General features: G+C 40.1%; 2 protein-coding genes across 2 annotated transcripts; both read right to left on the reverse strand.

Moving 5' to 3' along the window:
- Window positions 1–441: 441 nt before the first annotated feature.
- LOC131680094 (uncharacterized) lies at window positions 442–4815 on the reverse strand. The gene is made up of 2 exons (XM_058960816.1): window positions 1565–4815; window positions 442–811 (listed from the first exon to the last, which is right to left on the reverse strand). Exons 1-2 carry the CDS (start codon window positions 4813–4815, stop codon window positions 442–444), a joined length of 3621 nt encoding a protein of 1206 aa, XP_058816799.1.
- A 5313-nt stretch (window positions 4816–10128) lies between these two features.
- On the reverse strand, window positions 10129–12399 carry LOC131680095 (uncharacterized). The gene is made up of 2 exons (XM_058960817.1): window positions 10448–12399; window positions 10129–10381 (listed from the first exon to the last, which is right to left on the reverse strand). Exons 1-2 carry the CDS (start codon window positions 12397–12399, stop codon window positions 10129–10131), a joined length of 2205 nt encoding a protein of 734 aa, XP_058816800.1.
- Window positions 12400–25535: the final 13136 nt, after the last annotated feature.

Genomic DNA, 25535 nt, shown 5'->3' on the forward strand with positions numbered 1-25535 from the left:
TAGGAATCACAAGTGATTCCTTCCAAACTGTCGGCACGTGCCCAGTTTGTAGCGATTCATTTACAAGGTCCAGCAGATCGTGTCCGATGACATGAAAGCAATCCTGTATCACTTTTGCGTTTACATTATCGATACCAGCCGATTTTCCCAAAGAAAAACAAATATCTTTCAATTGTTCAAAAGTGATTGGGTGAAATCCATCAAATCTACAGTTAATATTGTTTTAAGTTTAGAATCAATATGTTTTTTATTGGCGTCCAAGTGGTACAAAGATCGATTTATGACTAAAATGGTGAGTGACGCATTCCTGCCTAGCTTAACAATAGGTGTCCCTATAGCAATGCATGGTGAGGTTGTGTGAGTTGTGGCCAAATAGGGATGCATAGTTTATAGAGATGCTCAGTAAAACAATTATTATTACACGCTTTCTTCTTGAACAAATTAGTATAGCCATTGTCCAAAACGATCTGGTCTAACAATCATGCGACCACTACGGGTTGCATGTGAGCCTTGTGATTCGAGCAATTCACGCTCAGGTTCAGCTTCAAGCAAAGGCGAGGGACAGCTTTCGTAGCGGGGTTCATGATATTTCACTTCCTGTTCCGACAATGGATCAATGGGTTCACGCTTAATCCGCCGTGAAGCTATAAGAGGACTTTCAACCGTAGGTGTATTTACATGCACAGGGGACGAACCTACACTTGATGGACTACTTTCAGTAGACGACGTTTCTGGCGCTTGATTTATACCGAGACGAATGTGACAGGACGGACTTTCAGGTTGAACTCTGTCAACAGGTTGACTTACAACCCTGGGTGGATTTTGATTTATGAAATATTTTGCAGCATGATCTTCAAGCAGAATTTCACTGGGGTCAGCCTCGTTATTGATGGTACGTGTCATGAATTTTCGGTTCCGACGGAAATGATTACCAAAAGTATCTCGAATTACATAAGAACGACCATTAACGTCTCGAACAACTGAACCATAATGCCATTCTCGCGCGTTCTTTCTGAAGAGAACTCTTTCACTGGGTTTCAAAACTGGTAATTGTTTTGCATTACGATCATAGTAGCCTTTCTGAATAGCACGCTTTTTCAAAATTTTCTGTTGCACATCGTTCTCATCCAGGGTGTTCCTTTTCAATAAGCTTTCCTCAATAGGCAAGCGAGTCTTCACAAGTCTTCCGAAGAATAGCTGGCTGGGCGACAATTGCATGCTAGCAACTGGTGTCGTGTTGTATTCGAGCAAACGGTACTGGAACTGCTCAACTTCTCCTGTTTCAAAGCACCGTTTCAAAATGTTTTTGGAAATCGCCACACTTTTCTCCGCGAGTCCATTGCTTTGGGGATATCGTGGACTTGAAAATTCAAACGTAATATTGTTTAGGTTTGCGTATCTTTCACACTCCCGAGAATTAAAAGGCACATTATCACTACGGATAATTGTTGGGTAACCAAAACAATTAAAAAATCGATCGAACAGTTTTCAAACACTGCGTATTGTTTTATCTTCCAGCCGATCAGAACAGATGAATCCAGAATATGCATCGATAAGGACTAACCAGTCACGACCACCATATTCATAGATGTCCGTCGAAACACGATGGAATGGATATTCAGGCGATGGATCCTGAACGAGTGGCTCCTTTTGGTTGTTTCGCCGAAATTTCTCGCATACCAAACAGTTCGTGGTTATTTCCTTTATGTTATTGGTCATTCCAGGCCAAAAAAATTGTACTCTCGCTCGAGATAAAGTCTTCTCAGTTCCCAAGTGCGGTGCGTGCAGCCACTGACATATAGTTTTCTGCAGTCCTGTAGAAATTACCAAGCGGTGATCTTTGAAGAGAAGCCCATTTTCAAAATCAAGCTCTTCACGATACTTATGGAACAGCTGGCTCAAATCGTCCAGTTTGTGGTATGGCGGCCATCCACTTTCAACGTATTTAATAATGCGCAAATAACGTTCATCTTGATTCAGTCTTTCTATGTACAAGTTGAAGTTGTCCTGGGACATACAAGCCTTTTTAACAAGAGCATGAACAGCATACTCTAGATCTTCTTGAACTTCACCCGTTTCCGGAAGAGCAGCTCTCGAGAGACAATCGGCTACCAACAAATTCTTACCCGGAGTATACACCAGAGACAGCCCGGGATATTTGAGCAGTATTAGAATCATGCGCTGAAGACGAGGCGTTACATCATCAATATTTCTTTTGATCAAAGTTTCAAGCGGTTTATGATCTGACTGAACCACAAACTCTCGACCGTAAATGAAGAAATGAAACCTATTGCACGCGAATACTACCGCCAGTAATTCTTTCTCAATTTGGGCCCATCGCTGCTCACTCTTGGTTAACGTTCTCGATGCAAACGCTACAGGACCATGATCTTGCAGTAAGACACAACCCAAGCCATCTTTTGAACTATCTGTCTGAATAGTGCATGGTTTTTTTGGATCGTAAATAGCCAGACCTGGTTCTTTGGAAATCGTCGTCAAAAGATCAGTCATCTCTTGTTCGTGTATTTCACCCCAATCCCACGCAACGCCACTATGAGTCAGCTTACGGAGATTCGATGTTCGCTGGGAAAGATTCGGAATGAATTTAGCTAAATACTTGCATAGACCCAGGAATCGTGTAACATCCGCAACATTCTTCGGCCTTTGCATTTCGGTGATTGCCTTCACATCTTTCTCCAAAGGATGTACTTCCCCATTGCCAATCATGTTTCCCATAAATTTAACACGATTCGTACGAAACTGCAACTTATTCATGTTGAATTTTATGTTATTTTCCCGAGCACGTTGAATAACTTGCGATAAAATATCGTCATGTTCAGCTTCATCAGTTCCAGCAATAGCCATATCATCGAAGTATATCTCCACACCCGAAATATCCCCAAAAATCTGCACCATCCTACGCTGGAACATTTCCGGGGCATTGTTGAGTCCAAACGGAACACGGGTCCAGCGATAGCGTCCAAATGGAGTCATAAATGTAGTCAAGTCAAAACTTTCTCGGTCCAGTTCCATTTGCCAAAAACCACTACTTAAGTCGAGCACTGTAAAAACTTGTTTACCCGAGAGACGACTAAACAAATCCTGCTGTGTAGGGATTAGATAATGTTCACGTTTGATGCATGAGTTTAATGCTTTCGGATCAAGACAAATTCGTAATGCACCGTTAGGTTTTTCCACCACTTGCATGTTACTGACCCAATCAGTAGGATAGTCAACGTATGCAATAATTCCTTGTTCCTCCATTTTTTTCAGTTCGGTTTTAATTCTGTCGTGTAAAGCAAAAGGAATGCGCTTTCTGTAGAATAACGTCGGTATGGAATTTTCTTTTAGAACTATCGAACACTTGCCACGGATTTTTCTTAACCCCTCAAAAATGTCACGGTATTTATCAACAAATTCGGCTTTATCTTTGGGAACACAAATGGGTAGCTGAACCCTGCTCAAGCGACTGATCAACCCAAAATCAACGCAAGACTGCAGACCCAACAAAGGCTCGAGATTAGAATCGACCACCAAAAACCGAGCAGTGTGAATACAGCCTTTTGCAGGATCGGCGCAAGTCAAATTTACCATCCCATGAATTTTAATTTTATTAGAACTATAATCGAGAACATGAGCATTGTTTACATTTTGAACCGCCACGCCAACTTTATTAACAACATCGATCGGTATACAATTTACATCAGCGCCGGTGTCTAGTTTGAATCGTACTTCTATGTCACCTACACGGTAAAGCTTGTGCCATGCCCATGAACTCCCACCGCTATGACCAGTTGAATTTATTCTATACAAATCAATATTTTTGTTAGGATCGCTCACACATGCATTGCTAACCTTATCTGTGAAAGGACACTCACCTGCGTCACTCCAATTTACCGTTAACACTGACTTCGGTTTGTTAAAAGGTTCGGGTTTCATCGGTTGCTTCGTATTGTTTTCCTCCTTTTCCAGCTTACGACGGCAGCATTTACTGAAATGGCCTGCACCACCACAAGCAAAACATTTCACATTAACAGCTGGGCAGCTACGACGATGGTTTTGGTTGAACGGTCTCCCACAATTGAAACAATGTTTCCGAGTGATGACAGCTATCTCTTTTTGTCCCTTGTCCAATTGCGACTCAACTGGTTTTATTTCTAGCGAATTCACTTTGCGGTCAAGTATAAGCTTATTCTCCGAAGCCGCTTCGAACACCTTACAGGTTTCAACGATTTTTGTCAGCGGGTCATCTCGTCCATCAAGCAGTTTCATTTGCAGTTTCTTATCCTGTATGCCAATGATTATCCGATCGCGTAGCATGCGATCAGAATAAGACGTTTGACATTGATGGCATTTGAACTCACAGTACTGTATCTGTGTGCGAAGTTCCGTTTCAAACTCGGTGAATGTTTGTCTCTCCTTTTGTGCGATCGTGTTGAATTTGAATGCCTCCATCGCAATGTTCTTACGTGGAAGGCAATAGTCGTCGAACGAGGCGATAACGTCTGCAAGTGTGAGCACCTGTTCATTCACTACATTCTCGACCGCATCACCGAAGGCAGCATCTTCATCGTTGCCACCAATACCAAAAAGATTATCGGCACTTGCTTTTTCTGGGTATAATGTGTTGAAAATTTCGACACCGCGAGGTCCAATCAGCCATAGGAAAACGGCGATTTTATTTTCTTCGCTTTCCGACATTTTATTGTTTGCCCTTAAGTAAATTCCGAATGCCTGCTTCCAACGAGGCCATTCTTTGGCTAAATTCGCGCAGTCGAGAGGCTGTGGCAGTCGAAGGTCGAATCCGGTCGCCATCTTCGATGCGTTTTTCTCACGTAATCTTCCGTTCTTCTATAGGATTTTAGGAATTTCACTCGCCCTTAATTGGGAAACTTTCGCGTAATAAACGATTCGTGTACGTAGATCACAAAATTTTACCGGGATCATATCACTGCCACTTCTGACACCATGTTTTAAGTTTAGAATCAATATGTTTTTTATTGGCGTCCAAGTGGTACAAAGATCGATTTATGACTAAAATGGTGAGTGACGCATTCCTGCCTAGCTTAACAATAGGTGTCCCTATAGCAATGCATGGTGAGGTTGTGTGAGTTGTGGCCAAATAGGGATGCATAGTTTATAGAGATGCTCAGTAAAACAATTATTATTACAAATATTAATCGGCTGTGTTATTTCCACAGGTTCACTGACCAGCTCAATACTTTGATAGATCAGTTGCACACTGCTAACGAAATAACTGTTCAATTTTTCAGCTATTATTTGCTCAGATTGTTCTTCTACCCCGTTAAAAGTTATGGACTGCGAGGAACTAGGTCTAGGTTTAATTAAATTCTTTAGGATTTTCCATAACTCTTTGCTGTTGGTTTAATGTTGATCGATCTTCCTTTGAATGTACTCACATTTGGTCTTTTTCAAAGCTCGTGAATAAATATTTCGCGCGTGTGTGTACCCATTCCAAAGACGTTCACTATTAGTTCTGCAAAATTTCTTGTACTTTTTATCCCTTTTACGTTTCAGGCGCAAAAGATGTTCGAGTTATTTAAATTAACATACTTTTGAGAAACTAAACTATTTGTACACTCTTTTAACACATTAGTTAGAACAGCTGCCTTGTTATCCAAATTTCCATTCAATTCCGTAAAATCCAGGCTTCTCGAAACCAGTTGAGACATGGCTTGTTTCGAATATCTTTTCCAGCACTTAATTTTAACTTTATCCTCCTCACGGTTTGGTTCATTCTCCAGTAAAATTGAAATTGTCTCATGATCTGAAATTTTACAATCGGCCTCTACATACGAATAAACCCCGTCAAAATTGGAATACACGTGATCTATCAATGTTCTACTGTGTCTGGAAATTCTTGTAAACTCACTAACCGTTTGCTTGAAATTGAAAAACTCAGCCAACTGCTTCAACTGATTCGAATTTTGATCGTTGAGCCAATTAATATTGAAATCGCCCGAAATTACATTAAGTTTGCTTAATTAACGAAATTCTCCCACCAGTTTTCTAAAATTTCTAAAAATCGTCGATCGCTAGAACTAGGAGAATGGTATACTACTGCAAAGTTTCCCATCTGCATGCCTCTTTCAACTGATATACCCAAGAACCAATTATTATCAACTGCGTCGTTTAACCGAACGTTGAATTTAATCGATCCTTTGGCGTAAATAGCAACTCCATCGGTATGCCTGGAATGAGATAGGCAAAAAGCAACTTTATAACCCGGAATGCCATACTGATCAAATGCATCAGCATCAACAATATGTGTTTCTGATAGAAAAATCAACAATGGACGTTTGTTTTCTACAAGATGTCGCATTGCAACAAAGTTTGTAGACAACCCAGCTATATTTAAACATAATATTTCAGACAGCCTCCCGTTTGTTAGTTGCTATTCACTCAACAAAACGTTGCTTTTTTTAGATTCTAGCAGTCTCCGATATACTGAACACTGCTTACTAAATGCCGCATGGTTTACGTCCAAATTCATTTTGCGTTCACTATTCTTTTTTATACAATTTACACATTTAAAATCAGTTGACGAGCATTCAGATGCTCCATGTGCTCCATTACATCTGGAGCATGTTTCTTTATTAACGCATCCCGTACTCTTATGCCCAAATTCTCCACAGTTGAAGCAGCGCAGCACGTTAAAGGCCTCTAAAACAGAACACCTATCCCAACCAATGTTCACCGTACGGGCTGACATCAGGCCGCTATAAGTGTTCTTATCAACTTCAATTATAACATTGTATTTGTTATATTTGAAGCGTGTATTTTCAAAATTGGCAACAACTTTAACAAAATCGACCGGAATGCCCTCATTCTGATTCTTTAATAAGTCAACGAAAACTTCCTCAGAGTATCGATCACTCATCCCCATTATTTTCAAATTCGGTTTACCGGGTATCGGTATAACAGCACTTTTCACCCCGATTGCTTACAATGATTTCATTCACCGATTCAATATTATCCCGAGTTGCACACTCCACAATAATCGAGCCATCTTTACCGTTTTTAAAGTTGCTAATTTTGTGCACCTTTGGATCTAATTTATTTTTTAATTCATTCCTCGTGTCGTCACTAGATTGCAACGGCTCGACTGGTTTAATTACAATGACCGGGCGAGCCTTACGTTTCGTTTGACTTCTAGTTCTAATTTTATTCGTCCCAGTAGTTCCCGACAAAACATTCGCGTAAGTAATTCTACTATTTTTATCAAAAACCTCGTCATTATTTCCATCATCGTCTATTTGAATTAACATCGGTTCATCTCTTTATTCGTCAAAAAATTTCGTTTTCTACTGGGATTCCCGTCAGATTCAGAATGAACCTTCCTATTACTAAAAATCCTCTTTCTGTTCATTCCAACTAATTCAATTTCACGCTTAACATTTTCATTTAAACAACTTTTCAAATCTTTCAACTTTTTGGCAACACTGTTTTCCAAGCTAGCCAATTTACTCTCGAGAGAGTTGTTGAAAGACCTGATCAGTTTTTCTATTCCGTTTTCTACTGCGATGTTTATCTGTGCATCGATGTTTTTTCGGGCATCAGTGAGAGACTCAGAAATGGAAGCGAATTGTTCCATATTCTTATTCAACTCAATGGATATCGAACTGACATCCTGCACACCAGAAGACTGATCTGATAAACACTTCGCACACTTGTAGCAAAGACTTGCATTATCAGCCACCCAATTTACCATGGCCTTTGTTAACCCGGAACATTTTTGATGATATTTATTACCGCAAAAAAGACATACAACAAGGCCTTCGGCGAGACTCGCCGTGCTCGTACACTTTGCACACAGGCCGCTCATTATAGGCAAATTAAACTACAGCTGGAGAAGCGGGACAATACCAAAGAACAATATAACACTGCGTCTTCCACTGCGGGCAAGCTTATAAAGCCAGCCGCAGCGAAATGAAATCTGAAAATCGCAGAACAATAATAGTCTGTATGACTACACACTATACTTATCTGAATGATATTTCGATTAGCAATAGGCGCCCACAAAGTTTTCAACGAAAAGTAAAGTATTTCACACGATTTAACCGATTGATGTTTACACACTCTTTCACACAAGTTACCATATTCACTTTCACAAAAGCAAAAAAAGGCTGATAGCACCCAGTCGTCGCCGGTCTAAGGACCAAATGCCATCAATAGACTTAGACTCGCGTGGAGGCATGAGATAGAATTAAAAGCTAACCAAGGAACATGACAGCAAAACACTTATTCTTCGTGCTGACATAACTGAAAGTAATTGCTTACCGGTCCCCGATCCCTCTCGCGAATTGTCAATTCTCAAACCTTATACATGATTGAAGTCATCATTACACTCAAATAAGGCCATGTGTTTTCCGTAAGCACATTGCATGCTCTTTGGATCAGTTCCCCCGTTGGTAAAACAAAACCTAAACAAACATAGAAATTAGTTTGCTCAGTCCAAAGAAAAGTTTGCCGACCGGCAGATACGTGTTCCCTTACAGTGCCATCACATCAACGAACACCCAAAATTTACATGCGACAAAATATCTGCAATCCCGAATATTAAAGAATCAAAACCTCTACTCATTCGCAAAAAATAAGAATGTAAAAAACAGTTGAATATCCAAGGCGGCTCATTTCCAAAGATAGCACCGCCTATGAAACACCCAATAAAAAATAGGTGACAAGGGACGCGGACGAAATTAGCTGAGCACCGACCGGCTGGTTTGCCACCTATTTTTCGGGCGAAGAATTTTGGGGCGACGCCTGGTAGTCGTTAGTCGCTGGTGAAACGCCAATTATTTGATTATTATTGCCGTATGTTTTTCACTTTCGGGATTGAATTTTTTCTCTGAAGAACCATTTTTCACTATTTTTAGAATTTACACTGTGTTTCCAAATGTGCACTTTTATTGTCCTTGCATCGGGAATCGACGGCCCGTATCGCGAGGAAAAGATATTTTTTCATTTGCCGAAATACGATTTTCACAAACTGTCACCACTCGCGTCAGTCAAAAATATGTCGAAAATGCTTTTATAAGCCACTTCACTCTGTATAATCGTTAAATTGCACCCTTATTGACACTTTCGATAACCGGGAGGTAGTAAACAGCGCCTAAAATAATGAAAATTAGCCAACTCGAAGGGAGCTCTACAAGAGTCAACCGCTCGCGACGAAGATACACACTCGAATCTTAGAATAAGTAATTATTAATATTTCGTTAAGAACTAATAGAATTCATTACAATTACCGTTAGGAACACTAGTTACTATTATTACTATTAGTTATAGCCTAAGCAGTAGATAATTTTAATTAATACAATAGGATAATTTTAAGTAATGCAATGGGTGAACTTATTCGACTGGATGATAAACGTGTACAGTATTTCACGATGGTTTCCAGTTCTCCTATTCTCTCTTATCCATCTTCGGAAAGGTCATTTGATGGACAATTAACTGGTGGTGACAATCCCGTCGCTGGTGCAGGGTGTGATACGCGTTTACCTAGGAGGAGCTCGCCAAAAGGGCGTAACACTCCCCCCAGTACGCTGGATGTCGAATCCTGCTTACTACTTGTTACTCCGACGTCCAGAACAGCAAGTTTAACAGCTTGTCGTTCATATACTCCCATGCTAGTTTGTACGGTGGCACTTCGGACTTGGCCATCTTTGTTCCTGATGGCCACAATTCGGCCTTTAGGCCATACGTTTCGTGGCAGGGTAGGATCCACTATGATAACGACGTCCCCTACGCGGATTGGTCTTGTAGGTTGATGCCATTTGGTTCGACGACAGATTGTTGGTAGATATTTGCGAACCCATCTTCGCCAAAAGTGGTTCGCATAAATTTGTGAAGTCTTCCAATTATTTCTAAGCGCGGCGGGGCTATCATCGAATATCGTGAGTGGTTTGCATCCGCTCGATAAGGTAATCAAAAATGATTGGGTGTCAATGCATGAGAGTTCTCGTCATCAATGGGAATATAAGTAAGGGGTCGCGAGTTGATGACGTTTGCGATTTCTAATAGTGTGTTTCGGAGCACTTCGTCAGTCGGATTGCGGGGTAGTTTCATCTGATTGAGGACTTTCTTGACTGATTGCACCATCCTTTCTCAGCTGCCTCCCATGTGCGGTGATCCTGGGGGGATGAACGACCATTTGGTGTTGGATGTAGTGAACTCCTTGAACAATAGATTTTGATCGATTCTCTGGTAAGCCTCCTTCAATTCGCGGTCAGCGCCGACAAAGTTTGTTCCTTGGTCACTAAACAGCTCCAATGGGGTTCCACGCAGTGCCATGAAGTTTCGAAGTGCCAGTATACACGAGTCGGTGTTGAGAGAGTGTGCAATCTCGATGTGAACTGCTCTAGTTACCAAACAGGTGAGGAGCACTCCCTAGCGTTTCTCAACACGCCGACCAACAGCAACATACATCGGACCGAAGTAGTCCACTCCGGTATACGAGAATGGCCTAGTGAACGCAGCTAACCTTGCTGGTGGAAGATCGGCCATGAAAGGAGCATCAGGACGAGCAAGCCGATTCTTGCAGGTTTGACAAGTGACCCGAATCTTGTAGCATACACGGCGCAGCTTCGGAATTCTGTACTTCTGCTGAAGCTCGTTCACAACAGTCTCGTGGTTTAGGTGATGGTAACGCCAGTGCACAGATCGTACGATGAGTTCCGTAACGTGATGATTCCGTGGAAGAATAATGGGACAGCTAGCGCCTGGCTCAGTGAATTCACATGCACCTGTTCTTCCACGCATTCGCAGCACATCGAAATTGTCGAGATACGGTGACAGTTGGTAGATGGGACTGCTTTTGGGTAATCGGTACTTATATGCATCGTCATAGTTAATTGCTTTGGTGAGAACTGCTATTTCCTCGAGGTAGACTGACTCCTGAGCTATGCGATGCAGGTATGATTCCGCCGCCAACAGTTCTTCTTGGGTGAGCTCACCAAGTGAAAGAGGTGCTCCATCTCTCTTAGCTTTGAGATTTCTAATGTAGCGCTTCAGCCAAGCTGTATGACGTAAAAGGCGCATCCAAGTTGAAAATTTTTCGCAGTCTATGACTGAGGCAGAAGAGCAATGTAGTCCAACAGAATGCTTTTGTTCCAATGTTGTACCAATGTGTGTCGGCATTTCTGGCCATTCGGTCTGTTTTTCCCAGATAAATTGCTGTCCTCGAATCCATCTGCTGTTTGGGGAAAGATTAGGAATTCGCTGCCACTTCGTTCTGTCGTCTGCAGGATTCAATTTGGTCGGTACCCATCGCCATTCAGGTAGTTCGGTGTTCTCCAAAATCTCCGCGACCCGGAAACCTACGAACGGACTGAATCGTCTATGGTCGGAGTGTAACCAACACAGAACGTCACGTGCATCAGTCCAGAACAATCTTTTGTTGATATTTATTCGATGGCTCTCTACTACTGTTCGCGCTAAGCGAACTCCAATTACAGCTGCTTGCAGTTCGAGTCGAGGAATTGACGTTAGCTTGTTCGGTGCGACACGAGTTTTTGCTGCGACAAAAGCGCATTCGATTCTATCATTTTCTTCGAACCGCAGATATGCTACCGCAGCGGTTCCATTTACCCTCGCATCGACGAAAATGTGTAGCTGCACATCTGTTTGCATTGAGGACGAAGTAGTTAGACGGTAACATCTTGGCACTGAAACTGTTTCTACCTTTTCGATGACTCCCAACCAGGTACGCCATTTTTCTAGTTGCGTAGAGGTGATAGCGTCATCCCAGCCGATGCCTGAACGCCAGACCTCCTGGATCAAGATTTTGAGGTACATCAAGACGTTGGCAAGAAGGCCTAATGGATCGAATATGCTCAGCACACGAACAACCTCTCTCTTCGTTGGTACACATCGACCACTAAGTAAATCTTCGCCGGGTTTAGTCGGTAGTTTGAAGGTGAATGTGTCATTGGATGAGTTCCACCACATTCCCAACACTTTTTCGGTTGAAAACTGCGAAATTACATTCAGGTTCTTTTCGTCCACTTCTTGCTCGCTCAGGGCTGCCTGCACGTTTTTTGAGTTCGATCGCCACCCTCTTAGTTCAAAACCACCTTGTGCGTGTATCTCTCGAACGTTCATTGCTAACTCGATCGCTTCCCGCTCGGTTTCGACGCTGCTTAGCATATCGTCCACGTAATGGTCGTGGACAATAGCGTTGACTGCAACTGGGAATTCTCTGGCAAATCGCTTCGCATTGGTGTTCTTTACGAACTGTGCGCAGCTTGGAGAACAGCTCGCACCGAACGTCATCACCTGCATGACGTAAACTTGCGGAGTTGCACCGGAGTGCCCGTTGTTCCACAGGAAGCATTGACAGTGCTGATCATCTCGGTGAATTCCAACTTGGTGGAACATTTCCCGAATGTCACCTGTTACTGCTATACGAAACTCTCGAAAACGAAACAAAATGTGAAGAAGCGAAGAAAGCTGATCGGGTCCCTTAAGAAGAAAACTATTTAATGATACACCTCGTACTGTTGCAGCGGCGTCCCACACAATGCGCAGTTTTCCTGGTTTGTTCGCGTTAGAAACAACAAAAATCGGAAGATACCAGACGCGATCTCTTCGAACTCGTTCTTCATCTTCGGTTAATTTTCTGATGTAACCTTTCCGCTCATAATCCTGGATTTTTGCTTGAAGGGCAACTGATAGTTCTGGTTCACGACTCATCCGCTTCTCCAAGCATCGGAATCAATTAAGGGCCATGGTTTTTGATTCCGGTAGCTGAAAGTCGTCAAACTTCCACAGCAGCCTAGTCGTATATCGCTTCCCTTCAAGAACTATATGCGACCTTAGTAGATCAATGGCACGTTCGTCAGCTTTGGACGTTAGAAGTTCAATGGATGCCTGGATGCCGAGACTGTCTAGAGAGAAATATTGTTTCATATCTCTGTGCATGGTTTCGCACTGGCAGATATGATAGTTGAATTCCCTTTTATCATTGTTTCCAGGCAAGTTTTCGTCAACCGAACACGGGCCGTAAACAATCCATCCTAGCCGCGTGAGCGTGGCCACGGGTTGATTTTCTCCACCTTCTCGTGCTTCGATCGGTTGGTCTAGATGAATATTGTCCATTCCCAGAAGTATTCTTGGACGGATACCTTCGTACGACTCGATGGGCAGGTCAGACAGATGCTTGTAATGTTTAGAAAGATCATCTATATGCATCGTCTGTGCAGGTAATTGCAGATTCGCAACAGTGTGCACTTTGTTCAGACGATTGCGTTTTTCACTCTTACTTCCAGAAATGTCCACCGTGCATTTGACCGACTTTGACTCATATCGGCCTTGGCCTCCTGTCCAACTGATGCATAATGGGTGTTTTTCTCCTCCTAGCTCAAGTTCTTCCCAAAGACTGTGTTCCATCAATGAGCACGTGGAGCCGCTATCGAGGAAGGCATGAACATCGAGTGACTTTCCTCCTTTTCCATGTATAGTGATCTTGACGTACTTGAACAGGACTGCTCCGAGACAACACTGGTGTGCATTGCATGAATTTATCTTCGAAGCTTGGATAGGAAGCTTGTGCTTACTGTCATCATGAAGAAGCTGGTGGTGTGTTCCTACCACAAAGTACATTTGTCTCGCAAGCCTTGAAGTGTTTTTTCAAGCACTTGCGACAGATATTCTTCTCCTTGATAACCGACCAGCGGGACTGTGGAGACATTTTGCGAAATCTGTCGCATTTTTCCAGAGAAGGACAGCCTTTTTCACACGCAGAGCACGTTTTTGGGACGTTGCCAGGTGCAGTATCGGAATGTACATGAATGTATGCTTCTTCTTTGCGTTCCCGTTGATTTCGCTGACATTTGGCTATAGGTTGTGGCCTTGTCACCTTGCTCAGCGCTTCCACTAAATTCCCAAACCATTCGCTGAAGTCAGCCAGAGACACGGTGCTCTTGCGTTGGCGATGAAGAGCCCAGTTGACCTTGATTGTGGGCGGCAAGCATTCGACCAGCTCTTGTAGCAGTGCAACGTTGTACAAACATTCGTCCATCTGACATGCCTGAGCAGTAGCGCAAAGATTTTGCACTGCAACACCAAAATCTATAATTGTCTCCATGCGGTCAGCTTTCGGTTGGGGCATTGCCCGAACGCGTCTTACCATTGTCTCAACAATGATCTCCGGGTGCCCAAATAAAGTCCTTAGTCTACCGATAATCACGGGGACGTTTTCAGGGTGTAGTAGCAAACTTTTAACTGAGCTAAGGGCGCGATCATACAGACTGCGTTCCAAACGATCTAGAAGTTCATCGTTTTTAAATCCGCACATCCTCGTAGTGCGTTCATACGCTGCTATGAATCGTGGCCAATCTTCCGGATCACCTCCGAATCGTGGGAGATCCTTCACTGTGTGCCGTGCAGCTAAATGACCTTTATTCAGCAGCGTATCAATTGGTTGGACGTGCGGCACAGGGCGCGGTAGTGTTGCGGAGCGATTTCGAGGAGGTGTGAGCTCTAGTGGCTGCGAGTAACCAGGCAAGCCAGTTTCGTTCATTGGAAGTGGGTGACTGGCGGTCCTGTCCGTTTCACGTAGCCAATCGTCAATTTTCTGGATATTTGTGCTCGATTCGATGTTGGAGTCATCCTCTGTATCCTGTTCCAGTAGCAAACGTTCAAGTGCTAGCTTTTCCTCCAGTTGCTTCTTCTCAAGTGCTTGTCTTTCTATCAGACCCTTCATCTGGAGTTCTCGCAGTTTTGCAGATCTGTTTGTGCCCTTTGATGACAACGAAATGGCACTTCCACCGTGAGTGGATTTTTCCGTCCTTTCAGTTATAGTGCTTAGCGGTAGCGTCGTGATCTTCTTCGTGGTACCCAGGATGTTCTGCTGTGACTGATTTGATGGGAACTCATACTGAGCAATCCTAGCAGTTTGCTGGTGGGAGATCGAGTTTTCACCTATAAGTGTCCGTTGCGTGCGCTCTAGCTGTTCACGAAGTTCGCGATTTACTTGCTCCAGGGTGTGTATGCGTTGATTACCATCGAAGTGGCTCGATGCAGGTACTGAACCGGATTTAACTGGGGTAGAGGCTGCTAGAGGTATTTTCGTGACGTTTTCGTTTCTGATCAACTGTTCTGCGGCTGCTAAGTATTCAGAACCGTGCTCTCCATACTGCTGTTGCAGCTATTGATGCTTCAACGCTTGCCGCAGCTGTTCCAGTAACCGCTGCTGCTCTTGTTGATGTTTCTTTCGCTGCTCCTGCAGTTTCATCTGGAGAATGGCATTACTGGACTCGATAGACATCTTCAAACAATCGTTATAGATCTAGGGACCGTCCAGCACTTCGAAGGTCACTTGCACACACTCGTAGTGGTAACAGAACTTGCACTCAACACAAGTCTACATGCGGTTGCCACCTTCCTGGTTGCATTTTCCGCATTTCGCGCCAATATCTCCTGAATCGCGCTTTGCTTCACCATTGCGATCCGCTACACTCTCGGTAGACATTCCGGGGTATTAAACGAAAAATTTAATGTGTTGCAAATGCATGCAACGGAGATAATTGGTCCGAAAATTTAAACACGATTGTTGATGATCGATGTTAAATTTTTCCTGTAATTCATTAAATTTACAATAGCTTTTTTATCATCTATAATTCTTTTTTTAACTTACGTTTAGTGCGTTAAATATACGCTAACACTTTCCAGATGTCAACTCCCGCAATATCAAATGGGTCTATAACTTTTATAATAGATCCTAGAATTTTAGCAATGTAGTATTTAGATAATGAAGTTAAATTAGCCTAGTTACCTTTGATGTGGATGATTTAAGTTCAGTAGTTTTAATTGTAATTTTAGTGAGCAATCTTCAATCAGTAATCTTAGAATAAGTAATTATTAATATTTCGTTAAAAACTAATAGAATTCATTACAATTACCGTTAGGAACACTAGTTACTATTATTACTATTAGTTATAGCCTAAGCAGTAGATAATTTTAATTAATACAATAGGATAATTTTAAGTAATGCAATGGGTGAACTTATTCGACTGGATGATAAACGTGTACAGTATTTCACGATGGTTTCCAGTTCTCCTATTCTCTCTTATCCATCTTCGGAAAGGTCATTTGATTTACAATTAACTGATGGTGACAATCCCGTCGCTGGTGCAGGGTGTGATACGCGTTTACCTAGGAGGAGCTCGCCAAAAGGGCGTAACAGGCCCTTTTCAAAATTTCGGAATGAAAGTCGCGTAAGGTTTGGAACGCTCATATCTTTTCATATCATACTGCATGGAATTAATCAATTTTCGAAATTTGTCGATAATAAGTTCAACAATGTTGTATGCAATTTTGAGGTATGTATGACATGCATTAATGACGAAAAACTGTTTTGAAAAATCTTTCGAAAACTACTTGGAAAAATGGAGAAAAGTTTCAGCTCATCTCGGTCAGAGCCAATATGATGCACCAACTGGACACTGAAATGATGAGAAAGTTCAAATATAGGTCCGCTACAGTTTTGTTTCATTTTGTGTTGAGCTATTTAGATTATCCTCAAAGGGCTGTACAATACCGGGAAGAAAATATTTGTGAACTGTACACGGCTGGTGGATGAATCAATTTGTGTCCTTACCTACTACTAGCAGAGGAAATTATTTTCATTTCTGGTGGTTAGAGAGTAGCATGCATGACGAAAAACCGGATTTTAAACACCCGACCGAAACCAGATCGTGATTGTTTACCGCTAACTTTATGCACCGAGCCGAAAAAACTTTCGCGACACCAAACTAAAACCAGTTCGTGATTGATTACCGCTAATTTCATGCACCGAACCACACATCTTGAACAAAATAATTGAGATTTTAGTCGGTTTCTATTAGTCAACCTAGTTAAATAACCCGATTGCCTTGTACGCAGCGCACTTGGGTTTGAGTCCCGACCCCGCACATAGGGTTAGAAATTTTTCATAAGAGATTTTTTCAACCCGAAGAGGCGAATGACCTTAAGGTTAAAACCTCTATAATCGAAATAAAAAAATTAACTCTTATCAGTGCTATGAAACAATTAACCAAGAATTAAATTTGATCTTTTTCTTTCATCAATTAATATTTTTATATCCGACGCACATAGGATTGTAAAACCTAGCCGAAATTATTTAAACATTCGCTTTGATATTCAGTAACAAGAACAGTTTCCCTAAGATTTTGAGTTTTTTTTTCTTTTGTTACATACGCTCAAAAGGGCGTCCATCGTGTGATGGAACCTTCCAGCAGGCAGACATTATAGTTTTCTAAAGCTATTCTCAATTTGCAGTAATGAATTGATTTCTTTTCGTGCAGAATTGAACTACATATTTTGCTTCAACTTCGTGTTTCGAAATGAATCAGCTGGTGCCGAAGCACTTTGGAGCGATCTGGTTTAACAAAACCATCATTTTGTTTCCCAGATAACTAAACTAAAGCTCACATTCGAAATGGCGTAATTATGCGCAAGATATTCTTCACCGATCTAGTAGTATTTATGGGGTTTTCATTGAAAAGCCCCAGGGCGGTGGATTGCGCTGGTGTTGCATTTTCCAGCAGAACAGCAGGTCACTAGACGTGTTTCATTCCCACTTCTGCTAGAAAGTGCAAAACCAGTGCAATCCCCGGCCCCGGTGTTTTTCGATGAAAAATGACATTAGATTAAACTTAATAGAGTTTTCACTGGGACGGATTGGGCACAAGCATTTTTTCAATTTTGAAAAGTTTTTTTTCATTGCATCTGAGTTCTATAAAACTGATAACGCGCGACTTTGATTCAGACAAGCAGAATTAAAAACCTTTGACAGCTAACAGTATTGCCAAACCTGAGCAAATAAATGCAACATGGGTGCCAACTAATGTAGAAATTACCAGAAAACATTATGATATAGTATAATGCCCTTGATAACAGTTTTTGAAAATTTGACTTTCGGTCAGCTTTTTAGATCAAATACTCATCTGTACGACGGTTCGAAATTTGCGTACACATGCGGGAAAACCGATTTTAAATCATCTGGCTGAAACTCATTCCTGGTTGGTTCCCGCTAATTACATCCTGCAAATTTTGAACAGTTTTTGTTCGAAGCTTTACCCCTTTGACGATGAAAGTAAACTGGTTTCATTCGATGGCTGGCCCATTTGGCTTCGAACATAAACTGAACCGTATACAAAACCGGGGGTCGTATGTGGCCGTAATGGAACATCTCGCCACCGGAATATTAAAACTGGCAGGAAACGCAGCCCGCGGAAATAAAAAACAGAATTATCTCCTGTTAGCTGCAGCTGGCCATTCGAAATTACGGATTTGAACAAATTGCTCTCCGACGTGACCATTGCCCAGAATGGTGTGTTGCCTAATATTCATGCCATTCTGCTGCAAAAGAAGACTAAAAAGAACTAAGTTTTTCTTTGTTGGCAGGCGAAACGGTGTCGAGAAAACGCGAACCGGCCCTTCTCAGGGCGACCAATGTTGAAGAGTTTTGATTTGATATTCCTTCTCTCTCTCCTTTGTTGGCGCTTCATATTTTTTAAAAATTAAACTACAACTTCCTTGGAAACAACACATACTTACTTAACCAACTTGTTAGGTATTATTACATATTATTAGGTGTTATTACATATGTACTAGCAGACCAGTGCCGCCATCACGCAGTATCAATATTGAAAATAATCCAAGTTGGCAGAAGAGAAGGGGGTTTGTTTTAATGCAATGCAAAATGAAAATTTCACTTAAATATTTTTACTGCAATATAATTTGGTCTTAAAAAGGACCATTGCTTGGTTTTATTATGAAAGACACAATAGGTCCGTGGCGGATCCGACGAGCCAGTTTGATGTCTTTCGGCATGGTGGTTACTAGTTTAGCGTTCCATATCCGTGAACAAAACGACCAGGTAGGTCTTGCTGGCGTCCTGGGGGCCATTACGGCTGAGGTCAGGAAGCGTAGATCGATTTTGAAGTTCTGCGGCCTCCGTTAAAAACTGCTTTCGAGGAGCTTTCCATACGGTGGACTTACGAACTGTTTGGCACGGGTCATGGCACGGCTGGTAACACAACGACGGTCAATCGAATGATGTGAAAAACCGACCGACCGTTGTATAGTCGCGCGAATATGAACTATTATTGTTCTCTCGCTCGTTTTTGTATCATGTGCCTTTCTATTCCTTTTTCTACTAATACAAGTATAAACAAAACGAGTATGCGTCATTTCCTCACCTTCCATCCAGTGACCACACTGCTTTTTACAATAACATACCAAAAATATTTTCAGCGAATGTTGTAGATTGAAGAAGAAAAAAAATCAATCAGAAATTCCAAAACCATTCCCAAAAAAACTATGCATGCGCAGGAGACGGTAAAATAGCATGCACATTGTCTATATCATTAGAATTCAATAAAATTCCAACAACGTTACTACAGAAGTAGTTAATTTCTTTTAAAAGTAAATAAATAAGTAAATAATTAAGAGGTACGGCTGCTGTAGAGCGCAAAAAATGGACTTCTTTTTTATCCGCTTAATTGTTAGTATTCAACCTCTAGAAGTGTCTTCCGCAATCTCGGTGGCCACGCTGAAGCTTTAAACAGTTTTTACTTTAAACAGTCATGTATTCCTCGTTCGTATTTGCTGGAACACACACGGATTTCGATATAACGGCAACAATTTTCGAAAAACTGACAGCGCATCGTAAAACAAAATAACAGGAGGGTGTCACTCCTGTCACCCGCTATGGAGATATACCGACTTTGACAGTAGTCAACATATGATGGGCCTAGCTGCATCTAGGCCCACGTCGCCCGTGCAATAGCATTGGGTTGTTTTGATTTTAACAAAGGCAGATGTTGGCTAGGACAAAATGGCTGCCTAGCAGGGGGCTGCAAAATAACCTTCGATTTGAGCACTATACATCAGACGCCGCCCTTAAAGAAAATATGGATGGGTACCGTCTGTGACCTAGCCACAGTGTTGTAACTACACATCGGAAATGTTGTTTGAAATCTAATGATATTCAACGGAATCATTAGATTTGAAATAATATGTTTGAATGGAAATTTTCAAATTCTTCTCTATGATAGTTATGAAGGTTCGACAAAGAATCTTTAATGTTTTTGCTGAATTCAAAGATCGTTGAATGTTGTAGAATTCTGTCAGCATAACATGATTGGTATTTGTGTAGGTCTTTCACCAGTTATAATTTTACCCTGTGTTGTGTGTTGCAGATTTCAAATTAAACCACTGGACCAATCAAATGAAAAAATATATAAAATGTTCGAAATATATCTTTCACTTCTACATGCATGTGTTTTTACTATATAAAATAATCCCCGTCAGAGCTAAAAGTTTTTAAAATGTCCAAAGTAAGGTTATGTCACAGATATTACCCACACATTTTCTCCAAACAAAAATTGAAAGCGGTTTAGACGGAGCTTCAACCCACTGGTAATGCATGGTTTTGTTCTGCTTCACAGTCGTTAATCGTTAGAAAAATTTGTTGGCCAAAAACTTTTCAAAGCCTCAAGGAAAATTCGATTTTCAACATTTAGATTTTTTTTGAAATTTAAAAAATAAATGATATCGAATCAAGCTAAAAATTGCTTCGGTTTCTTTTTCGAAGTAATAAAAATTTTCTATATGGTTTGGTGGGATAATAAAATTAGAGATGGTCGGGTTTCAATTTTTTCGAACCCGAACCCGAGATGTTTAAATTTACAGAACCCGAACCAGACCCGAAACCCGTCGGGTTCGGGTCGGGTCCGGGATTCGGGTCCACATTGGTTTAATTCAACTTCCTTATTGAACATCTCTAGTTCTCGATATAAACTTTGATTTTAAACTCCGTTCTATTTTTTTTTTCAAAAATTGTTTCACTGCGGGTTTTTTTGTTTTCCGATCTTGTGTCGTGTTATCATGATTCAATGAGCGCTACCCCTTATTTATGCCGAGATTATCGACAATAATGAAATAAGGGTTTCAGGAGTGAAGTTATCGTTAACTGCTGCTAGATCGGCTTTGTAGACAGAGCCATGTACTGCAAGCCTAATCTATTCACGACCCAATGTAGAACATTTTATGGCAGTAAACGTCATGGCATTTACTTGAGAACAGTTGAGGGTTATCCTGCGAGTGTAGGCGATCTGCGATTCCACGAGATTGTTCTTGCATTGACGTGTCTAAGAATAAATTGAAATATATTGGAGTATCTAGCATACCGACATACAAAGTTATTTGCTAGGCATGCATAGAAACTCATCTTATGGCAAAGTAAGGCGATTCGTATTCAACTATACTGTATTCGTTCCAATTAAATAATGTAAGTGCTCCTTTTCTTCTCCAAAAACCAATTAACTAACTGATAATAAGCAGAGTTTCAAATATTCAAATTAATTGAATGAAAATTGATCATATTTAGCCGCATTCATTTCAATATTCAGTAACGCAGCTGTAAACCTCAATCCAAATACAAATAATTTGTATTTGGTCAAACGAACAAACCGCCTATTTACACTACACAGTGGTCCAGATCGCTAATTTAGGAGGAATTTTTACTTTCTGACAAACCTGTATAATTTAGCCGTATCATGTCTTAGGATGAATTTGTGTACATCAGAAGATGCTTCTTTTTATTGGAATAGTTATTAGGGTGGTTCTAATTTATCTAAAGTATTAAAATTAACTTTTTACTGATGAAAGATAGAGCTCCACAGTCTTCCACAAAGTTGTAAAGTAGCTTATTTTGAATAAATTTGTTGATTATATTAAATATCTTTTAGTTTTTGTTATACAAGAAATTTAAAAAAAAAGATTAGGGAGTTCCTGAAAAAAAAAAACGTTTTTTAGTATAACTTTCGTATCTTTTACTTTTTGTTAACACAACCTTTGAACAGCTTATTGAAAACTTCAAGCCGAGTATTTTTCTCCAAGACACCGAAGGTCTAAATTTTTTCTTTAAAAAGTTATAGACACTTTTCGTTAAAAAAAATAGTCTATTTCAAGGCTCAATATCGCTGATGCGGGCACCTAAAATTGAATACTGTTTCAACCACATGAAAGACCATACTTTTTGGTATATTTCAGCAAAAATTGGCGAACGCGTTATTTTTTTTAAATTTGCAATTTAGATTTAAAGTTTGTAGTTTTGCAGGTTCCACGCATTAACGCATTTACACACATATCGTTGTATTATGAATAAAAGCCACTTTCAAATATCATTCTCTCATCGCAGCAAGCTTTGCATAAGTGAAACGACTGTCAAAAAAAGGTTTCTGATTTTATTCGTTTTAAATAAAACTAGTAAATATGGATATTAGTCGAAGAGAGTTGGCGAATTTGCTTATCACTGGTAAATCGTAAATTTTACGTGTTTAGTTTACATTGCACGAATGTAATCGTCAACAACGCCATTATTTTTCATGAACGAAAAGAAATGTTTCGTGTATTTTAATAAATGTTTATGTATATGATGAACGATTTCGTTGGTCGCACGATTTCGTTTCGTTCATCTTAGGAAAGTTTTCGTATTCATTAGCATATTATTTTTTCAATCGATATTTTAGGATCGATGTTTGACAACAACGATTTTTTCAACTAAGTAAAATGATCGATCTGGCTAAATTGATTTTAATTCAACCTGCTCCCTTCTATTAGGGACTAAAAAGATTGTGGTGTGCATTATTGGCCGCTTGATGAACGAAAGTTTTCGTAAATTTTACATATTTAGTGTACGTTACATGAATGTTATTGTTGAAAACGGCATTATTTTTCGGGAATGAAACGAAATGTTTCGTTTATTTTAATAAACAGTTGTGTAAATTACAAACGATTTCGTTGGTCGCACGAATTCATTTTGTACTTCCTAGAAAGGTTTTCGTATTATTAGCCTTATTGTTTTCTTATTGTTTTCAGTCAATCATTTGGGATCGATGTTTGACAACATCGATTTTTTTTATTTAAAAAGTCGATGTGGCCAAATCGATTTTACTGTGGTGTGAAGAAATGGACGCTTGATGAACAAAAGTTTTAGTAACTTTTACTTATCTAGTGTACATGGGACGAATGTTATCGTTGATAATGACATTATTTTTCGTGAATGAAATGAAATCATTCGTTTATTTCAATAAATGTTTGTGTATATTACGAACGACTTCGTTGGTTGCACGAATTCATTTGGTTCATCGTAGAAAAGTTTTCGTATTTATTGTCTTCTTATTTTTTCATTCGATCTTTTGGGATCGATGTTTGACAACACCGATTTTTTTAGTTAAAAAACAGATCTGGCAAAATCGATTTTATTGTGATATGAAGAAATGGTCGCTTGATGAACGAAAGTTTTCGTGAATTTTACTTATTTAGTCTACATTGCACGAATGTTGTCGTTGAAAACGACATTAATTTTCGTGAATGAAACGAAATGTTTTAACGACATTCAATTAGCTAGAGATTACTGGGTGGGGAAAGTTATGAAACTTAGAGCCATAGTACTCAAGTGAGAGCAAGGATGTGAAGTAAACAGATCGGAAAACTAGACTAGTAGCTAATTGAATGTGGTTAAAACGTAAAAAAGAAAATGTGACTAACATAGTCGAAATAAAAAAGGGAAAAAATTAAACGAAATGTTTTGTTTATTTTAATAAACGTATATGTATTTTACGAACAATCTCTTTGGTCGCACGAATTAATTTCGTTCATCTAAGAGAAGTTTTCGTATTTAATAGCATATTCTTTTGACATTGCTCCGGCAGAGAAAAACTCAAAATTATTCATACAAAACCATCGAGCAGTTTGCGATGGCTCAACTGAATCCGTACTGCTCCAGATTCTGGATCAACTAGAAGCGGAAGAGGTTTAGAAAATCTTCCTGGAACCGGCGGACACGGATACGGCTACTAAATAGTCAGACAGAGACCGTCGTGATCATCAACAATTATATGACGTATAGCAACAATGACTCCATATTGAAGCTCTGTTGACGTTGACGGTTCGATGAATGGTGCTCGTAAATATTATAAAGATATTCGTATATAGCAGCGAACAATTCGTTTGCTGAACGAAGCTGTTTCGTAATAAGCCAACGAAAGTCGTTTCGTGGTTTTCACGAAAAACTCGTAACAAAAAATAAATGTGTTTCAATAGAACTACGAACGATTCATTGTATGTACTAAAAATTCGTATATTTTATGAAAATTATCTGTACGAAACTAATGCATAGCGATTTACGAATAGATTCTATCAGTGTATCCATGCAGATTTTCATTCGCCTCCGATTATTACACGAAGCGAACGTGTAGCTGCGAATCAAACGCATCAAAGTAGGCCCTGGCACAATGTAAGCGATGATAATTATTGTTTTATATACTTTACCGGCATTTGAAAACGTTTGCCTAGATAATTAGTGAAATGAATATTATTGTACGATATTCAAGTGAATGAATAACATCAGTTAACAGCAAGCTTCCGTGCTGATCGGTCGATTTGTCTCAGACGTGTCCAAAATCGAAGTTTGCTCGCGAACAATATCATACGTTTTTACATTTCTTATCAAAGAAATGTATAGAATTCGCTCAAACTTTGAAAACTTTTTCCTAGGCCCGGAGGGCCGAGTCTAATATACCAATCGACTCAGCTCGACAAATTGGGACAATGTCTGTATGTGTGTGTGTGCGGGTATGTATGTATGTGCAATAATGTCATGTAATTATCTCAGCAACCGCTGAACCGATCTTAACAAAAATAGTTTAAAATGATAGGTCTAACGTTGCCATTTGACACTATTATTTTTGTTCTTTGATATGTTGATTACTTTCTGAGATATGAGTGATTTTGTCAAAACACAAAGAGTTTTAAGTAAATAACTTTCGAACAAAACAATCACAATGCGCATATTTCCTATATATAGGAAGCTTGTGAAAATATCTTTCTAACAAGCTATAGATTGTCAAAATCCGTTCACGCGCGGCGGAGATATTAAACATTTTGTATTTTCATTCCTCGCCTACCAATTTTCACTAAGTAAAAATGAGACCGTTTCATACAGAGTATTGCTGTACTGGTGTTTTATGAGCAAAACTAAACCGATTTTGAATATCCGGGTATGAAAACACATCTGCGTGATTCAAGGAATTCGATTCCAAAAACATTTCGTGAATTTACTTAAAAATTAATTGACTATTTCACAAAAATTAATACGCAAGTTCATTTCAAAGACAAAGCAATGTGTAAATTCACATCAAAGTGCCAAATTTGTCCAGAGTTGATGTATTTACCCGTTGGATTAAGCAATGCGTTCACTCGAAAGATAAACGTTGGATGGTATATGAATACACAGATCATCAAGTAATCCTCCTAGTAGTGAGAAAATAGATTTTTATATAATTAGCATCGCCGAGAGCAACTGTATTTTCGAATAACCAAATTCTAATGAAAATTTATCTTCCTTTGCAAGATTTATGTTATACTAATTATGGCGTAAAAATTACCAGTTGCATTATTGATAATAAAGATGTAAGGAATCAAAATTTCACCCTATATAC

The sequence above is a fragment of the Topomyia yanbarensis genome, chromosome 2 (assembly GCF_030247195.1).
Source record: "Topomyia yanbarensis strain Yona2022 chromosome 2, ASM3024719v1, whole genome shotgun sequence".
Lineage (NCBI taxonomy): Eukaryota > Metazoa > Arthropoda > Insecta > Diptera > Culicidae > Topomyia > Topomyia yanbarensis.